The sequence below is a fragment of the Neomonachus schauinslandi genome, chromosome 6 (genome assembly GCF_002201575.2).
Source record: "Neomonachus schauinslandi chromosome 6, ASM220157v2, whole genome shotgun sequence".
Classification (NCBI taxonomy): Eukaryota; Metazoa; Chordata; class Mammalia; order Carnivora; family Phocidae; genus Neomonachus; species Neomonachus schauinslandi.
Window position 1 is genome coordinate 151,712,645 of NC_058408.1, and position 20,000 is coordinate 151,732,644.

Sequence of the window (20,000 nt, forward strand, 5' to 3'; positions counted from 1 at the left end):
CTGAGCAGGATGGAAGGGTGGCTCAGAGGAGGCTGCTGGCCAGCCAGGGCCTCACGGGCACTTGGTCACCTGTGGCACCACCAGCAGCTGACGTAGCCGGGAGGTGCCATACAGTCAGTCCTGTGGAGGGACACTCCCCACGCCCTGCAAGAGAACACCTGCCAGGCGGGGGTTCGCCCAGCCTCAAGCTCAGTGCCTCCCTGGGCCTGCCAAGGGCGTGTGGCCTCTGCGCGCGTGGGGGTGGCTGAGCCTGGCACCTAATCCCTCCCGTGCCCAGCCATCCCCAGCTGGAGGCTCGCAGCAGAGCCCTCTGGGTAGCCACGCGGCGGGCCTGGGGAAAGGCTCGTCCTGCTGGAGCGCACCCTCAGGAACAAAACCCTCTAGGAACTGCTGTGCATTTGAAAAACATCCTTCCCCGGCCCCCGTGATTCCAACAGTGGATATCTGACATCCGTCGCTAGCATGTTCACAAATTAAAAAGGAGCCTAATGATATTGCTTATGTTCATGCTGAGCATTAAAAAGGTAATGTCGAAAAGGTTTTATTGTGTTAATAAAACTCAGAGGTGGTCAAGACTTGGGTGCACACAGGGATGGAATGTAAAATAATCAGTCATAATGTTATGACTTCATCTTTCATTGTGTGTTTTCAACTCTGCCTTGAAAACCAGAGATGGCTTCTAAAGAGAGAAAGACACAAAATTATATCAAAGGAGAGGGAAAATTATAAGCTTGACTTATCTTTAATGTTATACATCAAAATGAAATTCCTGTGATACGTGGCGTGTGCACAGACAACGCGGGCAAGCTTTTGTCTTTGTTGAATTTAAATGAAAAGTCCCCCTAGATATTAATATGTGGACTTCATTTGTTAGCCTGCTAAGTCAGGGACTTATAACAAAAGCTTTGTAAACAAAAGATTAAACTGAATCGAGCTTTAGAAAATGAAAGGAAAACAAGAGTCAAGTAATCACAGATCAGTCTGGGGCTGCTTAGATTGAAATCAGCGCGGGCTACTGGAGTGGAAAATGTTTAATTGAACTATTTCATTACGCGGAAGTTTATGTCCCCCTCACAGAATCCAAAATATTTGTACCAGAGAAGCCTGTCTTTTCCTCCTTCAAATAGATGGAGATGAGACATGAGCCCGGCGACCGCGAGGGGCCCCCTTCCCTCACCCTTCGCCCGCCTCGGACGGGCCGGGGCACGGGCCAGGGACAGCTCCCCACACCTGCCGGCCTTGCCATGGTCGCGGGGTCCAGGGCACCTGGGAGCCCCCCTTCCCAGCGCACCTGCTGCCCCCAAACCGGAACCGGCACGGTGGCGGACCCGCGCAGGGCGCCACTTGCTCTTTTACTAACCTTGGGTAACCTTTCGGGATCACCCGGATGTCTTGGGATCACTTTCTGCAACCTCTGAAAGCCGTAATCTATGGTTGGTTCATTAAGGGCTGTAACAGGACACAGAAATGTAGGTCAGGTTAATTACTTTTATGTCATCCATTACTCGTTTATTGCACACTTACAAATAAATGTGTGACTCTCCTTTTCTGACGCTCTCAGAGGCAAGCACCCCCGAACGCTGGCTCTATCTTAAGGAATGGATTTCCCCCCTTTCTTTTGCACATAAAAGCAATGATTATTTCTAATCTATAATTAGACTGGAAGAAAGTCAATGGGTTACTCAATATATTGTAAGAATGGCAGTGCAGGCAGAAGGTTGCAAGTCTTGGGGCCATACATAGCAATCACCACTGTCATGATCACTGTCTACATCACGCGGTGCTTTCCACCCTGGCCAGGGATTTATGGGAAACTGGCAATTATGACATATGTCCAGCTATTGCTAGCTGCAGATTTATCCCTGTGGTCCTTTTCTGTCTAGCATATTGCCTGAGCACAAACCAGGCAGGAGGAGCACTTATTCTTGCAAAGCTTTAATAATCTGTGAATGGCTGACTACAAACTGATGTAGAGCACTGTCATTCCACCAGCCTCACGAAATTGCCGGCCACAAATAGTAATTAATCTTTTTATCCCTCAAATTGTAATTTTGACTATGAACTGTGCGCGGCCATAAATCAGCGGCACACGCGCTGTGTACAGTGCATGAATCACGGCCGGGACTCCGTCCGACTGCACACTCTGTGTTTAACAAGCTTTATAAGGAGCCATTGGGCTTTATTATGGCTTCGCGTGACTCCAACAAAAACTGAGCCCCGAGGCCCGGGGACGTGAGTTAAGATGAAAATACTTATTAGAGTACATTACTTCTTGATGTAGATATCGTTTTCCGTGGAGTAACGCCACGGTGCATGGCGCGACATAAATCAGGGGGTTTTCTGAGACTAATAGGACCTGCCACCATCTATTCATTACGCAGCCCACAATTTGGGCCATCACTCATTAGTCAGCATGTAATTTGATGATTAACACCACCCAACTCAGCAGGTCTGCAAGAGTACGGGGAACACAAAGGCGCCGGCTTTGAGGAACGAGGTTAGAGGCTGCCTTTGAAAGTGCTCTCTGAAATAATTGGTCACCGCTTTTCCTCGAGCGCCGATGTCAACACCCATGGCGGGTCTCAGACGCGCCGGGGCCGGAAGACTCGCACGCACACTCAATAACACGCCCGTAAGTTGAGGGCCACAATATGATCTGACATTCCATCATACATCCCAGAGACAAAGGTCCGCACAGGAATGTGAAGTAAGACATTTTCTTGTTAATAAAGCATTGATCCGACGTATTGATTTTACATGACATGGCTTTTGCTGCGATTTTGCCCTCTTTTTTCTTTGCAAATAGTAAAGCTCTTCAAAATGCCTCGGCGTATGTGACATGGCAAAATTTCTAACTCTCTGTGATGTAAATTCTATATGTGTAAAACCACTTCATAATCAAACCATTAATCATCAGAAGCTGTCAGCGTTGACTTGGGGGACAATTTGTCATGTCTCTGCCCGGGCCAGGACAAGGGTGTCAAGGCGGAAGTGCCGCGCCGGCAGCCGGGCGGATGGGCCTCACCCAGCGACTTGGCCCAAAAAGGATTAGATAAAGTATTACATTTCTTGATGAGGGAACAAAAAGGGTGGCCCACTGTGCATTTCTAACGTGTCAGGGTTTCTCCTCTCTCCCAGCTAATCACCATGACTGTTTGACTTAATGAATCGGCCTGATGAAAGGTGATCAGAAAAGATAGATGGGCGGCCACTATTGATTTCATGCAAATGGCCCTGACAGGTGATGGACGCTTTAATGCAAGCTTTCAGAAGCTTTATGACTTGTAATAACCATACACTCTCATTCTGGGAGAGACATTTTCCAGTGTTTCAGTTGAATTGATAATTCCCCTTCTAGGACTGAAAATATTTCAAAGCAGTATAAATAAGAGGCTACCTTTCACCTCCCACCTTGGCCCAGAGAGCGTTCACATCTCGAGTGCACCGCCAGGATCGAGCTCTCGGAAGAGGCCCTGCCGCCGCGCCCCCAGAGGTCCACTCCCCCACCCCGTTCCCCGCCAGGCCGGGCGCCACAAAGGGCCCGGGCAGGCGCTGCGGGTGCGGCCTGAAATCCCATCCGGGGGGCTCAACTCCTGGACGCCCGATGAATTTAACATTGGAAGAATTAGAAAAAAATGGCCCTCGTCCTGCGCCTCCGGGAGGAGTGGCACGTGCTCGTGGTTCTGGGAGGTTTCTGATCACCGAGGGTGGGGTTGCTGGCAGCTGCCCGCAGCGAGGCCGGCCCGAGGCCTTCCGAGGGCCCAACCACATGGAACCCATCACGCTGCGACTGGCGGGACCGGGAGCCGTGCAGACGTCGTGGGCAAATTCTGCAACTGGAGGAGAAAGCACAGGACCCCGCGCGCACATCTAATAAATCCTCGGCGCGCCGAGTTTACAAGGCGAGGGCCCAGCCGAGCCAGGGCAAGACTCTAGCACGTCCAGTCACAGAGCACCGAGCCAGGCCAATCAATACCACTTTCCTGTTTTAGAACTGGGTAATTATGAGGGGGAGAGATTGCCTGACCTTTCACCTGCACTGCATTACTTTGCTGATATTAAGATAAATTGCCTGATTTTGGGTAAACATATGCTGCAATTCAAACTGTCAGCACTGGTTTGCTCAGGAATAATTTGTATTGATCTCCCAGCTTCTTCCCAATTTTGCTTACTGACCTCGTGGATAATTAGAGAAGGAGCCTTGGGTGAGCTCAAGTCGGGGATGAAGAAGAAATATGAAGAAGAATAAAGCAAATTTGTTTTATGTTAATATTTGTAGGTCCTCCTGCCGCCCTCACATCTGTCAGCATAAGGAGAGCCGTAAATTAATGTACTTGGTTCCTGAGCAATTTATTCCAAGGAATTATTTAGCAGCTTGCTTAGTCTCTGAACATGTGTCACTGGGTTAAATTAATTTAAACTCTGCCTTAAACACAACAAAAACAAATGTTATTTTCTGCTGAAGGGGGAAAAAACAAGACATTCCTCAAAATGTGTTATAAGCTTCCAACTTACTGCACGGATTTCCGCAATATCTGCGTCGGAGAGGATGAGTTTTGTAATAAGCTGCCTCCCCCCAAAGTAATTAGTGCCCATTATTTGTTCCGAATTCAAATCTCGCTAAGATGGGCTGCTGCGTATAAAAGAGATGGATGTATGTGCAAAATTATATCATTTAAGATATGTCAGATTATAAGGCTGTTGTATCAAAAGTCATAAAACAAATCTCCCTTGTGAAATATCTCTTTATTAACCGTGCCATAAGATATTAACATTCCTCATTTAGTGGAGGGCCTTTTATCTGTTTCAAATACATTATTCGTCCTTTTAGAGATAAACTGTATTAATATCCATTTGAGTAGGCTACCGCGGCCTAATGCATAGTAATTTTTGTTGGAGAGCTTTTATTTTAGAATAAGAAAATTACACAGCAATAAAACCTGAATGAATCAGAAGCTAGGATAGCCGGGAATCACATTCCATGCCAAATGGGGCAAGCAATCAGGCAGCCTGTGAAAAGCCAGATATCCGGCTATCATATGCAGGCCAGCATCCAGCGCGGGTCATACAAACAGAGCCTGACACAGCCACATAGAGCAGTGGATCCTCCACGCCGGAATAGCCTACAGCTCGGGACGGATACATATTTAAATACATTTGAGTGTACTAGAGTTAATCTCGTTACTTTACATGCATTAAAGTCCTAACAGAAGCAGCATTCTAAATATTTAAGTCATGCCCGTGTACTGAGGGATTAATCATCGTGCAATGGATAAACGTTAACGGTCTGTGATGTCAGTTCAGGTCAGGACTGCCAGAGCTAACGTGGCGGCGGCCGAACGTGGCATCGGGCCCCGGGCTGGAGCTGCAGCCCGCACAGCCCCAACCGGGCCAGAGTCGGCGGGGTTGTCTTTCCCAGGACATACACGGTTTCAGGGTTCGTTGTGATGGTTTCCCCATCTCTGTCAGCCAGCCCTGCCCTGAGGTCTGTATTCATCTCTAATGCCCCCCAAACATATACGATGATCTTATTAGACTCCAATAGCAAGTCCATGAAGGTATAAGCCCTGTTCGGTTAAGCAGGGGGACGTGTCCAGGACCTCTGGGCTGATAACGCACCAGCACGATTTCAGGCTCGAGAGCGTGTATGTTTGGGGCCAGTGGTGTTTTTCTGCAAAGAGCAACTCCAGGAAAGAAACGGCCTTAAGTCCCGCCCATTCACCTGACATTTATTAAGCAGCTACTACATGCCGGGGGCTCGGCTGTGGGAAACCTGCTCCCAAGGGCGCTCGTGGGGGGGGAGGGGGCAGCCAAGCGCAGAGGCCACCCCTCGGTGGTGATGGTGCTGTGGTGGGCTGCCTGCCCAGGGCGCGGGGGGCCTCCTGTCCCCCCCTCCCGGCCTGGCGGCACCCTGCCTGCTCCCCAGGACTGGGCTGCAGCAGGAAGGAGGGGTCGGGATGATGGAGCTCCCCTGGGACGGCCACCTCCCGCCCAGCCCTGCCAGGGAGACCCGGGGCCCGGCCCAGCCCATGCGCAGCGCCAATCCTCCAAGTACCCCGGACTAACTGCTCTTACAGCCACACTCCTGGTTTTAAAATAGCGGCATTAAACGCACAGGGGGGGGACACTCACAGGTAGGAAATGCACCGCTTTTCCCATCGCCTCTCTATTGTTTAAACGGAAGCCCGGCGAGCTAAGAAAGGTACAAGAAGTTTTAGGTTTAGCACAAATGTTCCTCCTGCCTGAAAAACCTGCCTATGACAATAAAAACAGGAAGACATTCATTTGCTTCATTCCAGCTGCTGGTTGGAGCTATTAAATGAGTTCCAGTTTCATTTCAATAATGATCATCTTCCTGTAACTTCCCAATCATGCATTTGTCATAATGCAGTCATTTTCTAGCTACAAACAGATCCTCATAATGAGGCAGTTTTTCACATTAGCAGCATAACTACATAATAAGAACATCTGCAGTTCCTTTTCCGAGGGACAAGAGTGTGCTTCAATTAAGGCAATGGGGATTGTTAAGTAAGATATAGTATATTTTACTAACAGGATACCCAGACCCTGCCCCGACAGACTGCAAGCCTTCAGTGTGCCTGAATGAACACAGGTTGTAATGTGTAAAAATTAAATAAAGTAAAATTAAATTGCTCAATACAAAGACATCCCTCTAGAGGGTGTTAGTGATTTCAGTGACAAAGTGCTATTTGCTGACAAGTAGTTTACACATTAACCAGCTGAATCCAAGGGGGAAAACTGCCGATAGCAATTATATCACCTTGAGGTTATTAAATGTCCCACTGATAAGTAACTAGGTGAACTTGACCAGGTGATAAACACTGCTGTGAGCAAATGATCGCACAGTGAAGAATGCTTCTCTGTCCTGCCGTTTCTCCAGATAGCTTTTCTTTCAAAAATGACTGTATAAAAAGTTGCATTAAAAACGTGTGGCCGCTGAGGACAAGACTGGTACTTAGCCCCCCTCCAGTACCTTGTGCCCGCCCCCCCACCCACCCTGCGCCTGCCATCACTCCACCTCCAAAACGTTGTGCAAGGTCTGCAAAGGCCTGTTTTCTCTCCCTTTTTTAGGCTTTAAAATGACGCTAAGTTCTCCACTTCATCATCAACTGTCTCCTCCAAGCGCATTTCATCTACAAGAAATTCAGATGCTCGGGAAATTAAAATTTCAAAGATCTGCTGCAAAAAAAATCAATGGGGCGAGATCAATGCTCATAGAAATTTCATGAACTTTGAACTGATCCGGGATGATGATGAGAGGTGCCTGGAGTTTCAGGCGGCTGACGGCTCCGCGTGTGGATGAAAAGCGGCCCATGCAGCAGAGAGGAGGGCCACGGTTTAGATGGGTTTTCGCTTTCATATTTTGTCCGACAAAAAAATTAATTTTTAGTCTATTTCAGTAACAAGCAAAAATAGGGGAAAAAAAGATCTGCCTTCCCGACACGACGTGTAATACCCCCACTTCTTAAGAGCACCTAATGCTTTGCACATTAACGCAGCCACGAAATGAAATCGGTTCCCTTTGCAGCCGATTGCAGGTGCAAATTAATATTGTAAAATGAAGATCAATACATGGACAGGGCCAAATCAATACTGGCTAAATTATTGCTGCATTTTCCTCCTCATTCAAGATGAGTTGTGTTTTCCTCTCAAAGTCAATACTTTGCAGCTTTTCTCATTAATTTCTCAATAAATTTGGCAATGAATTTCAATCACAGAACTCGGCACGGTGAGCCAGGCATTGTGGCGTGCCTGGGAAACACAAAGGCCACCGCGGTTGTGCATCACTCACCAGGGGCGTGGGCCCCAGGAGCCCACCTGGGCCCCTGCCCGGCCCTCGGGGTGGGAGCAAACAGGAAGACTTCGGGTCACCCTTCGTGGACACCGAGCGGCCAACCCCAGCTTGCCCTCCCCAAAGTGACTTGGCTTTCCCAGCGTCCCGGCCACAGGGCCCAACACCAGCAGGGGCAGCTCTGACGGGCCCGGGGTCAACCTCCGGCTCACGTGGCCGCTAGTCCAGCAGCCCTTCCGACCTGCTAGCTGAAGGGTATTTTCTGTAACCAAGACTTCTAAGGATGGGAAAAGTGCCACACTTGACTTCTAATTGGAAGGCAGGTGCCTCCCTCATTCATCTGGGGAATATTGTTCTGGTATTCACACAGACAGCCCAACCCGGCCTGTGCACAGGGACCCGCTCCCATTCACCACCGCCTGGCAGTGGATGGCGGCATTGTGATGTGACACCAAATGCAGAAAAGGGGACAGCTCATCTTCCTTGTTACCAAAATAATACCCTTGCTGACAACTACTGGATTGCATTCAAACAATGCTGTTTACATACCTCAAAGAATACATGGGCTTGCCGCTTTTATAGTCTTGTGGAAACTACACCTACCAAGCCCAGCCCGGCAGCGAAGGAAAACGGAGTCACGTGGTCTGTCAGTGGATCTCACTTCTCGAATGGCTTTCGGTCCCCGGGGGATGGGGAGCCCAGAGACGGACTCCCCATGGTGGCGGCTCCAGGGTGGGGAAGGGGCACTGGCCATCCCATAAGCCTCGCCTCCCCTCACCAAGGCTGTTCTAACACACGGGAGCTCCCTGTACGTGTACAGAGCCCGTGAGCAAGGGGAACGGAGAGGCCAGCCAGTAAGAATCACCCTCAGTGTACGAAAGGTCTCACACGATCTGTCATCCTTTCCTTAAGAAAGAAAAATCAAGTGTCTTAGTGTTGCTAACCCTCTTAGAGAGGTTTGGTTTTTTTTGTTGTTTTTTTTTTTTCAAGAAAGGGTCTTAAAACCCAAACAGGCAACATAACGCTCTGTGGAGAGCCATCCCGGCAATGGATTTGCACACTTTAAACCAGCGTAAAATCTCCGTATAGACATAAGCTGCAGAATGAGCTGTGGAGGTAATACCCCCTCCCAGGGCTGGAAGCGTGCCTGCTACAGAAAGACCCCCACCCCTGCGTTTCCAAAGCCAGCCAGCCCCCTAGGGACACACATGCCCAGCCCGTGTGCTCACTTGCTCAGGAGTCCATCCTCCTCCCTGAAGGCAGGGCCGTCACCCCGCGTCACCGCACCCGCCCCACTCCACGCAAGGTGCACAGAGGTGCTCAGAAACCTAACAACTGTGGGACTTGCTGAAGATTCTAGACCAATGCAGAAGGCATCACAACATTTTTGATTTTGAGAAGCCAAAGCAAATGTAACATTCTCATCTGTCCACACAAAAACTTGTTCACCAATGTGTCCCAGCCACTTCATCGGTAACACCCGGGTGTCCTCGAGCTCATGAACGGATAAATGAGATGAGGTCTCTCCAAACAGTGGAATAGTATTCAGCCCCACAAAGGAACGGAGATCTGATGCATGCTACCCTGCGCGTGACCTCCGAAACAAAATGCTGAGGGAAAGACGCCAGTCACAAAGGACCACATGCAGTAGGAGTCCATTTCCATGAAATGTCAGGAGTGGGCAACACACAGAGACAGGAGGCGGAAGGGGTTCCTGGGAGCAGGGGTACAGGGGGGCGGTGGGGAGCGAGTGCTAATGCATGCACAGTTCCTCCTGGTGTGATGAAAGTGTTCCTGACTTAAGAACGGTTGCACACCCTTGTGAATATACTAAAACCCGCTCATGGTACAGTTTGGGGGCATTTTATGCTACATGAACTATATCTGAATAAAAAACTAGATTTTAAAAGAAGGAAATGTCTCTAATCTGGGTTAGAATATACACACCGGCTATCCCTGTCCTGACGGAAATACCTTTCACGGTCTGAACGCCATCTCGTGATAGAGGTGCTTCGGGCCCTCGGGTAAAGAGGGAGGCCCACACCCGAGAGAACACCGCAGACCACAGCTGTGGGGCAGAGGGCCGGCCTCCCACTCAGGGAGCGTAACGTGGCTTCCCAACATGACCGCCTTTCCCATCTCCACGCAGGCATCTCTAACTCCTGGTATTCAGGGACAGGAATGTTCTAAGGCACAGCCTTTGAAGACCTCGCCGAGATTAATGTAAATCCTGGAATTCCCCCAACCACAGTCCTTGAACACAGGATTCTCGAGGCTGCCAAGTCCCCAACTGTACTGGGATCAGAAGGCCTCTGTGGCCTCATGGGACCTCCCTGCCACCCTGGCCCCTGGCTGCTCCCCTAGACTTGCTCCGTCTGAGTTCACACTTGGTCCACACTCTTCCCTCTGCCTGGAAACACCCCACTCCTACTGCCTATGTCCAGGGGACAGCCTCCCCAGCCCCTCCACACCATCTCTGTTGGGGTCTCCCTCCTAGAAGACCCACAGTGCCTCCGCTGTCCCTTTTCTCATAGAACTTGGCACCTTTTATGAGTATCCATTTCTTTTCTACATCCTGTTTCGCTCCCATAAGACTCAAAGTCACTGGGATCATAAACGTAGCTTGTGCGTCATTTGCCGAGTACAGCCCAGAACCAGGCATCAGGCTGCCAAGAAGAAGACGTGGCTCCTTCCTCTGGTGAGGATCCCACTGCCCGGTGCTGCCCCGCCCCAAGCACCTGTAAGACCCAGATGCTTTCCCTTCTCTTCTCCATCCCCTGCGGTGCCCAGCGGAGTCCCTGCTGCAGGCGGGCATCAGGAAAACCCCGTATGTTTCCAGATGCCATGGGTAAATCCCAAATCACGTTGCCAGGAAGCTTCAACATCACATCCTTCGACACCATGTTCACCTCGAATGTCATTCCTTTCGGGGGCATTTTCCAAGGGCAGAGGGCAGGAGTGACATGAGCGGCTGCAGAATTCTGGGCAGTGAGGAGTAGGGGTGCGTGGGGATGGGTGGGTAGAGGGCTTCAGCACAACAGGTGTTCACCACGGTGCCCTGACAAAGCTCACGTGACCTGGGGTGCTGCCGCAGAGATGGTGACAACAGACCGTCGGCATGAGCTCCCCACAGGCAGGGAGCCACGTGACGTGGCAGCCCCCCCCACCTCGCGCACGTGTCCCTTGCTTTCGTGGTATTTAAACAAGTCAACCTCTGAATCAGCCTCCATTTTAACTGATGACAAGCACATGAGGTGCGTTTACAGGCTTTAGCTTGGGAATACCCAGTGGTCCAAGGCCAAGTTCGTGGTGAAGTGTTCATCTGCGCCACCCCCACGGCAAAGGTCCTGCTCCCACAGAAATGTGGAGAGGCTCCCTCGGCCTCAAGACTCGTCCACCAGCCCAGCACCAAGGCACCTGGAAGCTCACGGAGGATGTTTCTGGACTGGGGACGTGTTCATTAGGAAAAGCACGAGCTGGTCTCCAACACCAGCGATGGAGTGATTTTCGTGGTAAAGCTACAGGCTGCCCACCAGCGCCAGGCGCCCAGATTCACGAGGATGGGGAGGACCATTGTGCTGCAGGCCACCAGCCCCTCCCCCCACCATCCACCGTCCACAGGGCTGTGACGGGGCGGGGGGGGGGGCAGGGACAAGGGGCATCCAGCCGAGGGCCTCCCGGGAGAATAAGGGGTGACAAGATGGAGAAGGAATCTGGCAGAATCCCCAATATCCAACCACCTCGGTGCCCTGACCTGGGTCCTCGAGGGTCCTTGATGCTCAGAGCGGGACAGGGCCCAGACCCTGGGGCCCGCGTGGCCAGGCAACAGGACCTCCGTGTGTGGGAGACGTCAGGAAGGCCCACCTCCTGAGCGCAGGGAAGGGGGGCATTTGCCCAGGAGAAGAGTCAGACCCACTGCCCGGCTGCCCCTTAAAGGAACTTCCTCCAAAGACGATTTACACCAACGCTTACCACGGTCTGCAGTGGCCGATTGTCTCAATGGGACTTTCTGTATTTAAAATTTAACACCGTCTGTAATGAGTCTTCTCAAGCATATGTGCCGTAACACATGCACTCAGGTCCCTTGTGGAACCAAGTTATTCCATATGCTCATTAAGAGCATTTGAAAACTTCTATTTTGGGGGGGGGAGGGGCATAGCAAACAGCCTGCATCACTAACAGCTTCCCGTTTTGTCGTTTTTATTGAAAAACCATTCTACAAAAGGAATTACTCATTTTGCATTTTCTACCATGAATAAAAAAGGCCCAACTGATGTGAATGATAATTTTTTAAAAGTACTTTTTCTCAGGCTGAGCATCTGGGACCCAAGTCTCGACACGGAACAAATGTGTGCAGACAGGTCTGCAGATCTTCCCCCAAAATGAAGCCGAGGCGGGCCCCGAGCTGCGGCGGCCTCACTGTCCCCACACCCAGCACACGGGAGCAAAACGCGCCCCCTGTCAGCTTCCAGCCTGGGCCCTTCGCATCCTGCCCGGTGTCCAGCTAAATGGGCCTGGCAGGAGGAGGCCTGGGGCCTCCACGACCGTGGTAAGCCAGAAAGAAGAAAGAAAATCGTGATGTGTAGTTCCTGTTTCTCTTCTTCCGGGGTCACCAGGTGATCTAGTCCTTTCTTCAGCATGAAAAGAACCGCACACCTCGGCATCAGGCTCTCCTCTGGCGCTGCCCTTGGTCTTCATCGTTGAACTTGCGGGTTTTCACAGGCAGGGTTTGTGTGATTTTATTTTTACATTTATTATCTCTGCTCTCTTCTGCACTTGGGTGGACTACAGTCACCTTGTTGCACTTCTAAGTGGTGATCTCCCCGGTCCCCGCCCCCCGTGCCCTTTCCGAGTTGTTCTCAGAAGTGTGGCCGGCATCCTTGCCGACCAGAGACTCGAATGAAACCGCCGCTCGTGATCCCATTCGGTCCCGTGACTCCCCTCCCGCGGGCCCCCTGGGCGAGCCGGGGAGCGGGACCAGGGACCCCGCCGGTGCAGGGGGCTGAGCGGGCGGAGGGGTCCAGGCCCGCCTCCTCCGCCCGTCCACATCTCGACAATCACTGAGTGAAACCCAGATGACCCCTTTGTCCTTTGGGGAAGATAAATGGCTGTCTCCTCTCGGCTACATTTTGTCAGGTTTGGTGCTGGAGAGTCAATACCTTCACCTTGACATGGAAACTTCGTGATTTATCAGTCGGTTTCTCCTCCTGGGTTAGCGCGGCCCCGGGAAGTGCAGCCAATCGGGGCACCGGGAGCCGACTTTGGTCACAGCCACTTGGAAAACCACCACAGCCCCTCTGATGACAGACAAATGTGTCTTGTTAGCAACTGCCCAAAAGCGCTTGACTTGTACTAATAACAAAAAGGCCATGCTGGTCACCGTGGGTCCAAAGACGGAGCACCCTGTCACCAGCCTGGTTGGGAAATTAGCAAATAATGTTCTTTTCCTTGATAAATGGGTGACAGCTCCCTCTCACCAATCATTTTTAACATTTTGATGCATGCCTATGATCCCACTGGAGGAGCAGAAAAGTTTACTGGCCCTCAATTTTCAGATGATGAATGGAAGTCTCTAAATGTGCGATTTCTGTATGAGGTATAGTTCATTTTAAGCAATTCTAGTAAATGGGTGTCACTGATTAGGACAAATAGTCTACTTGTGAATAGCACAAGCAGTGTGTCTCATTCTCCAGGCCCCCTTCGAGACAGGAGAGAAGGGGACAGCAGTGACCCCAGGAGCCCTCCCGGCGCCGCTCCCGAGGAGGGGGCGCCGCTGAATGTGCGCGCTCCCCACGCCCGCGTCGCGTGCCGGCAGACCAGCCGCTGGTTACCTGGTGTCACGCTGTACCGCCCAGGGGACACCAGGGGGGCGCCCTCCCTTCCCCTGCGGCCCTCAGGAGCCCTGCCAATGACCCCAAAGACAGCCAGCCGGCCCGGTGTGCACACCGCCCAGGCAATGGGCAGAGATCTGCCCTCTCCCACCAGTAAGTGAACAAATGAGCAACACCAAGGTGGGCCGGGTGGGACCGTGGGGGCGGAGCTGTGTGCCACGCAGACAGCTGTCCCAGCTCTCCCAGGCCAGACAGGTCTGGACACGCCCTGAGCTGAGCCCACGGCCCCACCTAACGCTCCTCACGGAACGGCAAAGGTCTCTCCACCAGGGACGGTGGCCTCCCACTGACACCCTCCAACCGCCAAGGAGGAACCGTGACACCCACCCATGGCGCTCACGGAGAGGGACAGACAGGAACCAGCCAAGACCCGCTGGGCCTCACCGGCCAGGGCACGCTCCTCGACAGGCCGGAAGCCTCCCCAAACTCCGGGGCCCGTAATTACAATATTTGTCTCTCCACCAGGCCCACATATGTGGTTAAAAATCTGTAACTGAAATAATCAGGTGGCTCACACTGAAGAGAAGGCATGAGCATTTAGTGTAGGCACGGTAAAAACAGTATGACTTGTGGGGGGCAATTAGGATCCATTTGCGCTGTGGATACAAGGAATCTGTCTGAAGTGCGCTGGCCTGGGGGACAGCTAGTTGGTGCTGGCTGTGGTCAAATGGTACTGTTGACAGAATCACATCTGAATGCACACAAAAGATCTTTAAAACACTTCAGAAACATGAGTGCCTTTCAAGGGGGTGACGTGAGGCGGGGGTGAATGGGGGAAACTTGCCAGAGGCAACCGGAGGCCCTGGGCGAGGGGACGGTCCCCCCCCGCCACCACCCGCCCAGCGTCAGGACAGCACCTGAGGACAGGGCCGTCCCTGCCTCGACATGTCCCCCGTTTAAGGCACAATCCAACTTAAAAAAGAAAAACACACACACACACATAAATACTGTATCGGGAAGATCACAAACTGTTAGCAGCTACTGGCTGAGTAATGATTTCACAAGCAGCAAACTGAATGCACATCTTTGTGCAGAAAATCATCATTTCTATGTCCCCGTCAAGGAAATGCATTGCAGACCCAAGCTGGGCCTGAGCACAGCAGTCGAGCTCGGGCTACACCCGCTCTGGACGTGCTGACCGTCAACCGCCAATATCTTGGTTAGGAACTGGGTTTGGCTGTTGGCAGACAACATGTTGACTCCTGGAAATTTGTGATCATTTCTGTAAACGAGCCAGAGAGATCTCTAACATGAGGGTGGGCCAGCAAGCAGTCAGGTGCAGGAGGTCAGCAGGGAGCCCCCCGCCGCGGCTGCACCCCGGTGTCCTGGGGAATGATGCCTGAAGGCGAGCCACCACCAACTAGCCTCGGCTCTTCTGTGGAACAGGAGACCCTCTGCCACGTGGACACTTGCAGAAAAGTGATACTCGTATTTGTGCAGGAGCACCTCACGCTTGGAAACGTGTCTGTTAACTAGTCCTCGTTCTAACAGAACTCCAATTAGAAGCATACAGATTCCAATTTGTCTTAATCAGATAACACGGCAATGCCTATATTCTAATTAAAAAATAATTTCTTTTATTGCTCTTAACAATGTGATGTGTTTCTCCTGGTGAAGTTATACATGTGAAACTGCTCAGTTCACCATTTACCAGGAGTTTCTCAGGTAGGACGATTTGCCAGGACTATTTTAATTATTATTAAACAAGCAAATGATACACTATTAGACAAATATTAAAACAAGCATTGCGCTCAGTTATTAATTTGCACTATTCACTTTTAAATGCAGCAAATATCTCATTAATTTAATTTTAGGTGCCCACCCGTTTATATTGCATTTTACAGCCTAAAAGGCAATTTACTATTAACTGGCAATTACATACAGAGTGATTGTTAATTCTGCTCCTAAGTGCTAGCCGCTTGAAAATTGTTCTCTCTCTCTAATTTTTGACCTTCTTACAACAGGGGTGAGGCACACTGGGAATACAAAGGACTAGTATGGAAGAGCCGGACATGTCATTTGTGACTCATTCTTTTAATTCACCGTGCTAATCAACTGAACCGCCGCTGCCTCCCTAGGTAATTGTGCTTTTATAGTAGTTGGTGAAAGCAGCGGGCGGAAGGGTCTGGAGGGATCGGCTTGGCCGGCCTCCCCTTCCCAGGGCTTCCCAGGGTGGGGGCAGCAGAGAGCGCCCACACCCACTCTGGGTTGACTAATCGGGTCTGGTTCTGAAAAATCTGGTGTTTCTCAGATGGCTGTAAACAGATCATTTAGGCCTTTTGCCTCTGGCGGGCGGGGCCCCTTCTCTGTGCACAGGTCCATTATCCCCAGGCCTGGGCCGGCCGGGAAGGCTCCCTGCGAGGGCGTCCCGGCAGCCTCGGGGACTGATGGGAGCCAGATGCCCAGGGGACGGCGCCCTCCCTGAAGGGGCTGCCTGCCCGGGTCCTGACGTCCAGAAGGGCTGGCTCAGTTTTCAGTGGGGACAGTGCAATTGCCCGTGATTGCTTCACTGTCCCCATCAATTTCAGGGCAAAGCAAATCAGACAGAAGCTTCCAGGTCAGACAGGTTATGACCCCACCTTTCCTCTGCTCCCTGAGAGTGTACGGGCCCCGTATCCCTTACACAGTGTTTGAAATGTATATTCCCGTTAATGATTGGGGTGTGGGGGGAGGCAATAAATTAGCCTCCCGCTAGGAAAGACTGAGCTCACTGAATGGCTTCATTGAAAGGCCCATTCGTGGGAGAACTCTTGACAGAAGAAATCCCCAAAGCCTTGGGCAGCAGGGACCCCAGACCAGTGTCCCTGGAAGCCCAGTCTTAGGGTGCAGGCGACGTCCACGGCAGAAATGGAAGCCGGGTTTGGGCCAGCGGGCAGCAGCTGGTGCTCACCAAGGGATCGCCTTCACCCTGAGCAGGGAGGAGGGGAGCACCCCAGGAGCCAGAGAGGAGGACGGCGTCCTGCACAGAGAGCCGCCCGGACACCAGCCAGCCCCGACCCTGGCAATGCCAGACCCTGCACTCGTGACACCCGCCGGCCAGTGACAGACGTCCCGCCCTCACTCACTTTTGGTCTCCCGCGCTTGATACAAAGCTCAGCCCAGCCCCTCCTGCCGTCTGCTGCAGGGCAGGGAAGGTTCTGCCATCTCGTTCTTCTTGCAATGGCCACTGACCGCCCCCCACCCCAAAAAGCCCACAGCTGCAAAGGTCTGATCTGGGAAGGGAGCCCCTGAAGGCACCGGCTGAAGAACCTAACCAAGACGGGCAGACTAAGTGGGAGAAGCCCACTGTCCCCCCGCTTCTGGGCAGATGCGGCAAGTCCGTCTGGCCACTTTTGGACATGCTCACCGCAGTGCCCTAAACCAACAAGGACACCCCAGTCCTGTGGCAGACATGGGAGCCCACACACCACATGGCTCATGAGCAGGTAGTAAATGTCTCCTCTTTGGAGGGACTGGGGACGCTGGTGGTCGTTACCCTGACTGACCACAGAAAGGTACCTCTCGCCATGTTCCCACCTGTGGCAGACAGCACCCCTAAGTTCTCCCTGACCCCCACAAAGCCCAAGGGGGGAGGCCGAGGAGTAAGTGGGACTCAGCGGGGTCAGGAGGCACAGGGCCCAGGTCCTTGGGCCAACACTGGGCAGAGCAGAGCCTGCACAGCGCGAAGCTCACAAGCCAGAGGCCCGCGGAGGTGTCATGCCCCCCAGCAGGGAACACAGAGTGGGGTGTGGAGAGTGTGCAGGGGCACGACGACAGCTCCCACAAGACGATGGGCCCACAGCAGGTGCCAGAGGCCCCAACGGGTACAGGACGGGACTCGGGCCGCACCTCCCTGGCCTGGCCCCACACTGCATTGGCCGTACGGCGCTTGCTTGTTGGAGACGTATGGGTGCTTCCTAGATGCCCACGTTTCATGACCCTGTTTTGCAGATGAGACCCTGGGGGCCTCGCAAACTGGAGGAGCCGCCCTTCCCACTCTCTGGGTCTTCCCAGGAAGCCAGGAGCATCCGGACCCCAGGAGTGGGCCCAGGGACGTCCACCCATAGCTTTTCTGCTACACCCACTTCCCCTTGGTTCCTGGGCAGTTCTGGGCTCGGGGAGTGTGTGCTGGTCCCATGGGAGAAAGTGGCCCATAATATGGGCGCCTCTCGCCACCTTGGCCACGTGGCAGGGTGCAGTTTCGGGGAGGACAGAGGAGGAAACTGCCCCCGCTGAGGACCCCAGGTATCACCGGCAGGGTGCAGTTTCGGGGAGGACAGAGGAGGAAACTGCCCCCGCTGAGGACCCCAAGTATCACCGGCAGGCAGGCTGCCGAGGGTCTGGCCTCTGGGGACAATAGTCAGGGCTGTCTGAGAGGACCCAAGTCAGGCACACCCTTGAGCTGATGCTGGGTCTACGGAAGTGGTGTGGAGGAGCTTAAATTTTCCATTTCCTACCCACTCAACGTTTCCTACAAGGGGAAGTGGGTGAGTAACCCCTCCTCCCTCCTCAAACTCCTGAGTGGAAGGGACCTCCATACCCCCCACATCCCCCTGCCTGGTGGACAGAGAGACCCGCATCCCAGGGGGAGGTCAGACCCGCTCCAGGACATCCCGCAGCTGGCGACAGCATGTGGTCAAGCCTGCAGCCCCAGCCCGGGCTCCCGGCATGGCCCCTCCCGCCTGTGGCCGCCCCCCCCCCCCAACAAGCACATCGAGGCCACAATAGGAGAGAACAGGTGCCCATCCCTGTCACATGCGTGGGGTTTCAGCAGGTGCCGTCCATTGGTACAAACGCTTCTCAGGTCCTAGAGCTTTTGCAGTTGGCTAGGACTGAAACCAGAACACTTCGAGTTTATCGATGGCGTTTCTCAACAGCCACCTTGGCCCAAGAGTGTTCAGTCAGCATCTATGTGAGCAGGGCTTCGTAGAGGAGCACTCTGAGATAACAAACATGCCATTTCAGAGGGGACCCCTTCTAGTGACCAATTCAGAGACCCTCGCAGAAAACGGGTCCTCTTTTAGAAATAGCACGGGGCCTGGAACGGACCGACTCCTGGCTTCCACCAGCGGCCCATTGATTACGGCGTGTGTGGCCTTGGGCGCGTGACCCGTGCTTCATCCCAGTCCCAACGTGTGCAAATGGATGGCAGCATCACGGGCAGCCACGCGGCGACGCATGGGCACGCAGGACACGTGGCCCACGGACCGGGCACACGGGCAGCTGCCCAGGGGAGGCCGGAGCTGACTGGCTACTGACGGGCCCCCCACCTGGCTTCACAGGCCCGAAGGCAGAGGGCCTCAGGTTCGGGGAGGGGCCCAAGAGCTCATGGCCTGCGGGGGCTGCATCTGTCCACAGCACTGCCGACTCAGACGAGCATGCAGAGACCCAACCCTCGGGCCAAGGGGCTTGGCCTGCCTTCACGGGGAGCCCGCCTGTGCAGGCTGTCACGGGGAGGAGGCATCCCCCACCTGGCCACCGAAGTCGGAAACGTGAACTCACCAGTGTAGACAAACCGCCCAGGAGCACCTTTACAGAACTGCTTAGATTTGTAGGACAGGGTGACTTCAACGACTCCAGGAATGTGCCGCGGCGGGGTCTGCACCCGGATGGCATGGGGAGTGATGAGCTACAAAAATCACAGGTGAACAGGCTTTCAGAGGCGCAGGCCTGGGAGGGCGGGCACTTGTCGGTGGGATACAATTACCAAAATGAGCACAAATTGGACCATCATCCCGGAATGCTCCTTCCTAGCTGTCACCCAGAGACCGGGAATCTACAGTGTCCTCTAAGAAAAATATCTGCAAACGATCCCGGGTTTTACTTTGCAGGAAAGGCCACAGGGCATCATTCATATGAAAATTGCCACCATATGTTTCCTTAAACCTGCTTCTAGTAATTCTAACACTAATTGTTGCAGCGCACGGAGGGACCTCGTACGGCAGGTTTGAAACCCCAGGGTCGGGGTTTGGGGGGGGCGGGGCTGTGTGCCCACCCACCGGAGAAGCCCCTGCCACAGGCGAACCGTCAAGTTCTGGGGGCGTGCGCGCCGAGATGCCCAGTGTCCACGCACCACCGACAGCCGGCCAAGCCGCTCGCGGGACAGCTCCGGCCGGACCGGCCCGGGCACGCAGGCTTACCTCGCTCCACACCAACATGGTTCCGAACACGACTTGCAGGCCGTCGAAGAAGTTGTCTCCGATTATGATCACGGTGGCTCCCCCCGTGGTCCAGCCTTCGCTGGGGCTGATGGCCTTGATGCACGGAGTGGCTGCTCGCACAAGACAGAGAACGCACGCCTTAGAGCCCCGGCCCCA

At 53.1% G+C, this 20,000-nt stretch overlaps 1 protein-coding gene across 12 annotated transcripts in view; it reads right to left on the minus strand.

Moving 5' to 3' along the window:
* EBF3 (EBF transcription factor 3) overlaps positions 1-20,000 on the minus strand; it is a 115,187-nt gene that overhangs the window by 8,901 nt on the left and 86,286 nt on the right. For 10 of the 12 annotated variants that reach the window (XM_021703796.1, XM_044916625.1, XM_021703795.1 and 7 more), the window contains 3 exons: positions 19,824-19,954; positions 19,186-19,312; positions 1,361-1,449 (listed from right to left, as the gene is read on the minus strand). In XM_021703796.1, the coding sequence (XP_021559471.1) occupies positions 1,361-1,449; positions 19,186-19,312; positions 19,824-19,954 (347 nt within the window). Of the gene's footprint in view, positions 1-1,360; positions 1,450-19,185; positions 19,313-19,823; positions 19,958-20,000 lie in introns of all 12 variants that reach the window. The other 2 variants (XM_021703793.1, XM_021703791.1) reach the window with 1 other exon arrangement.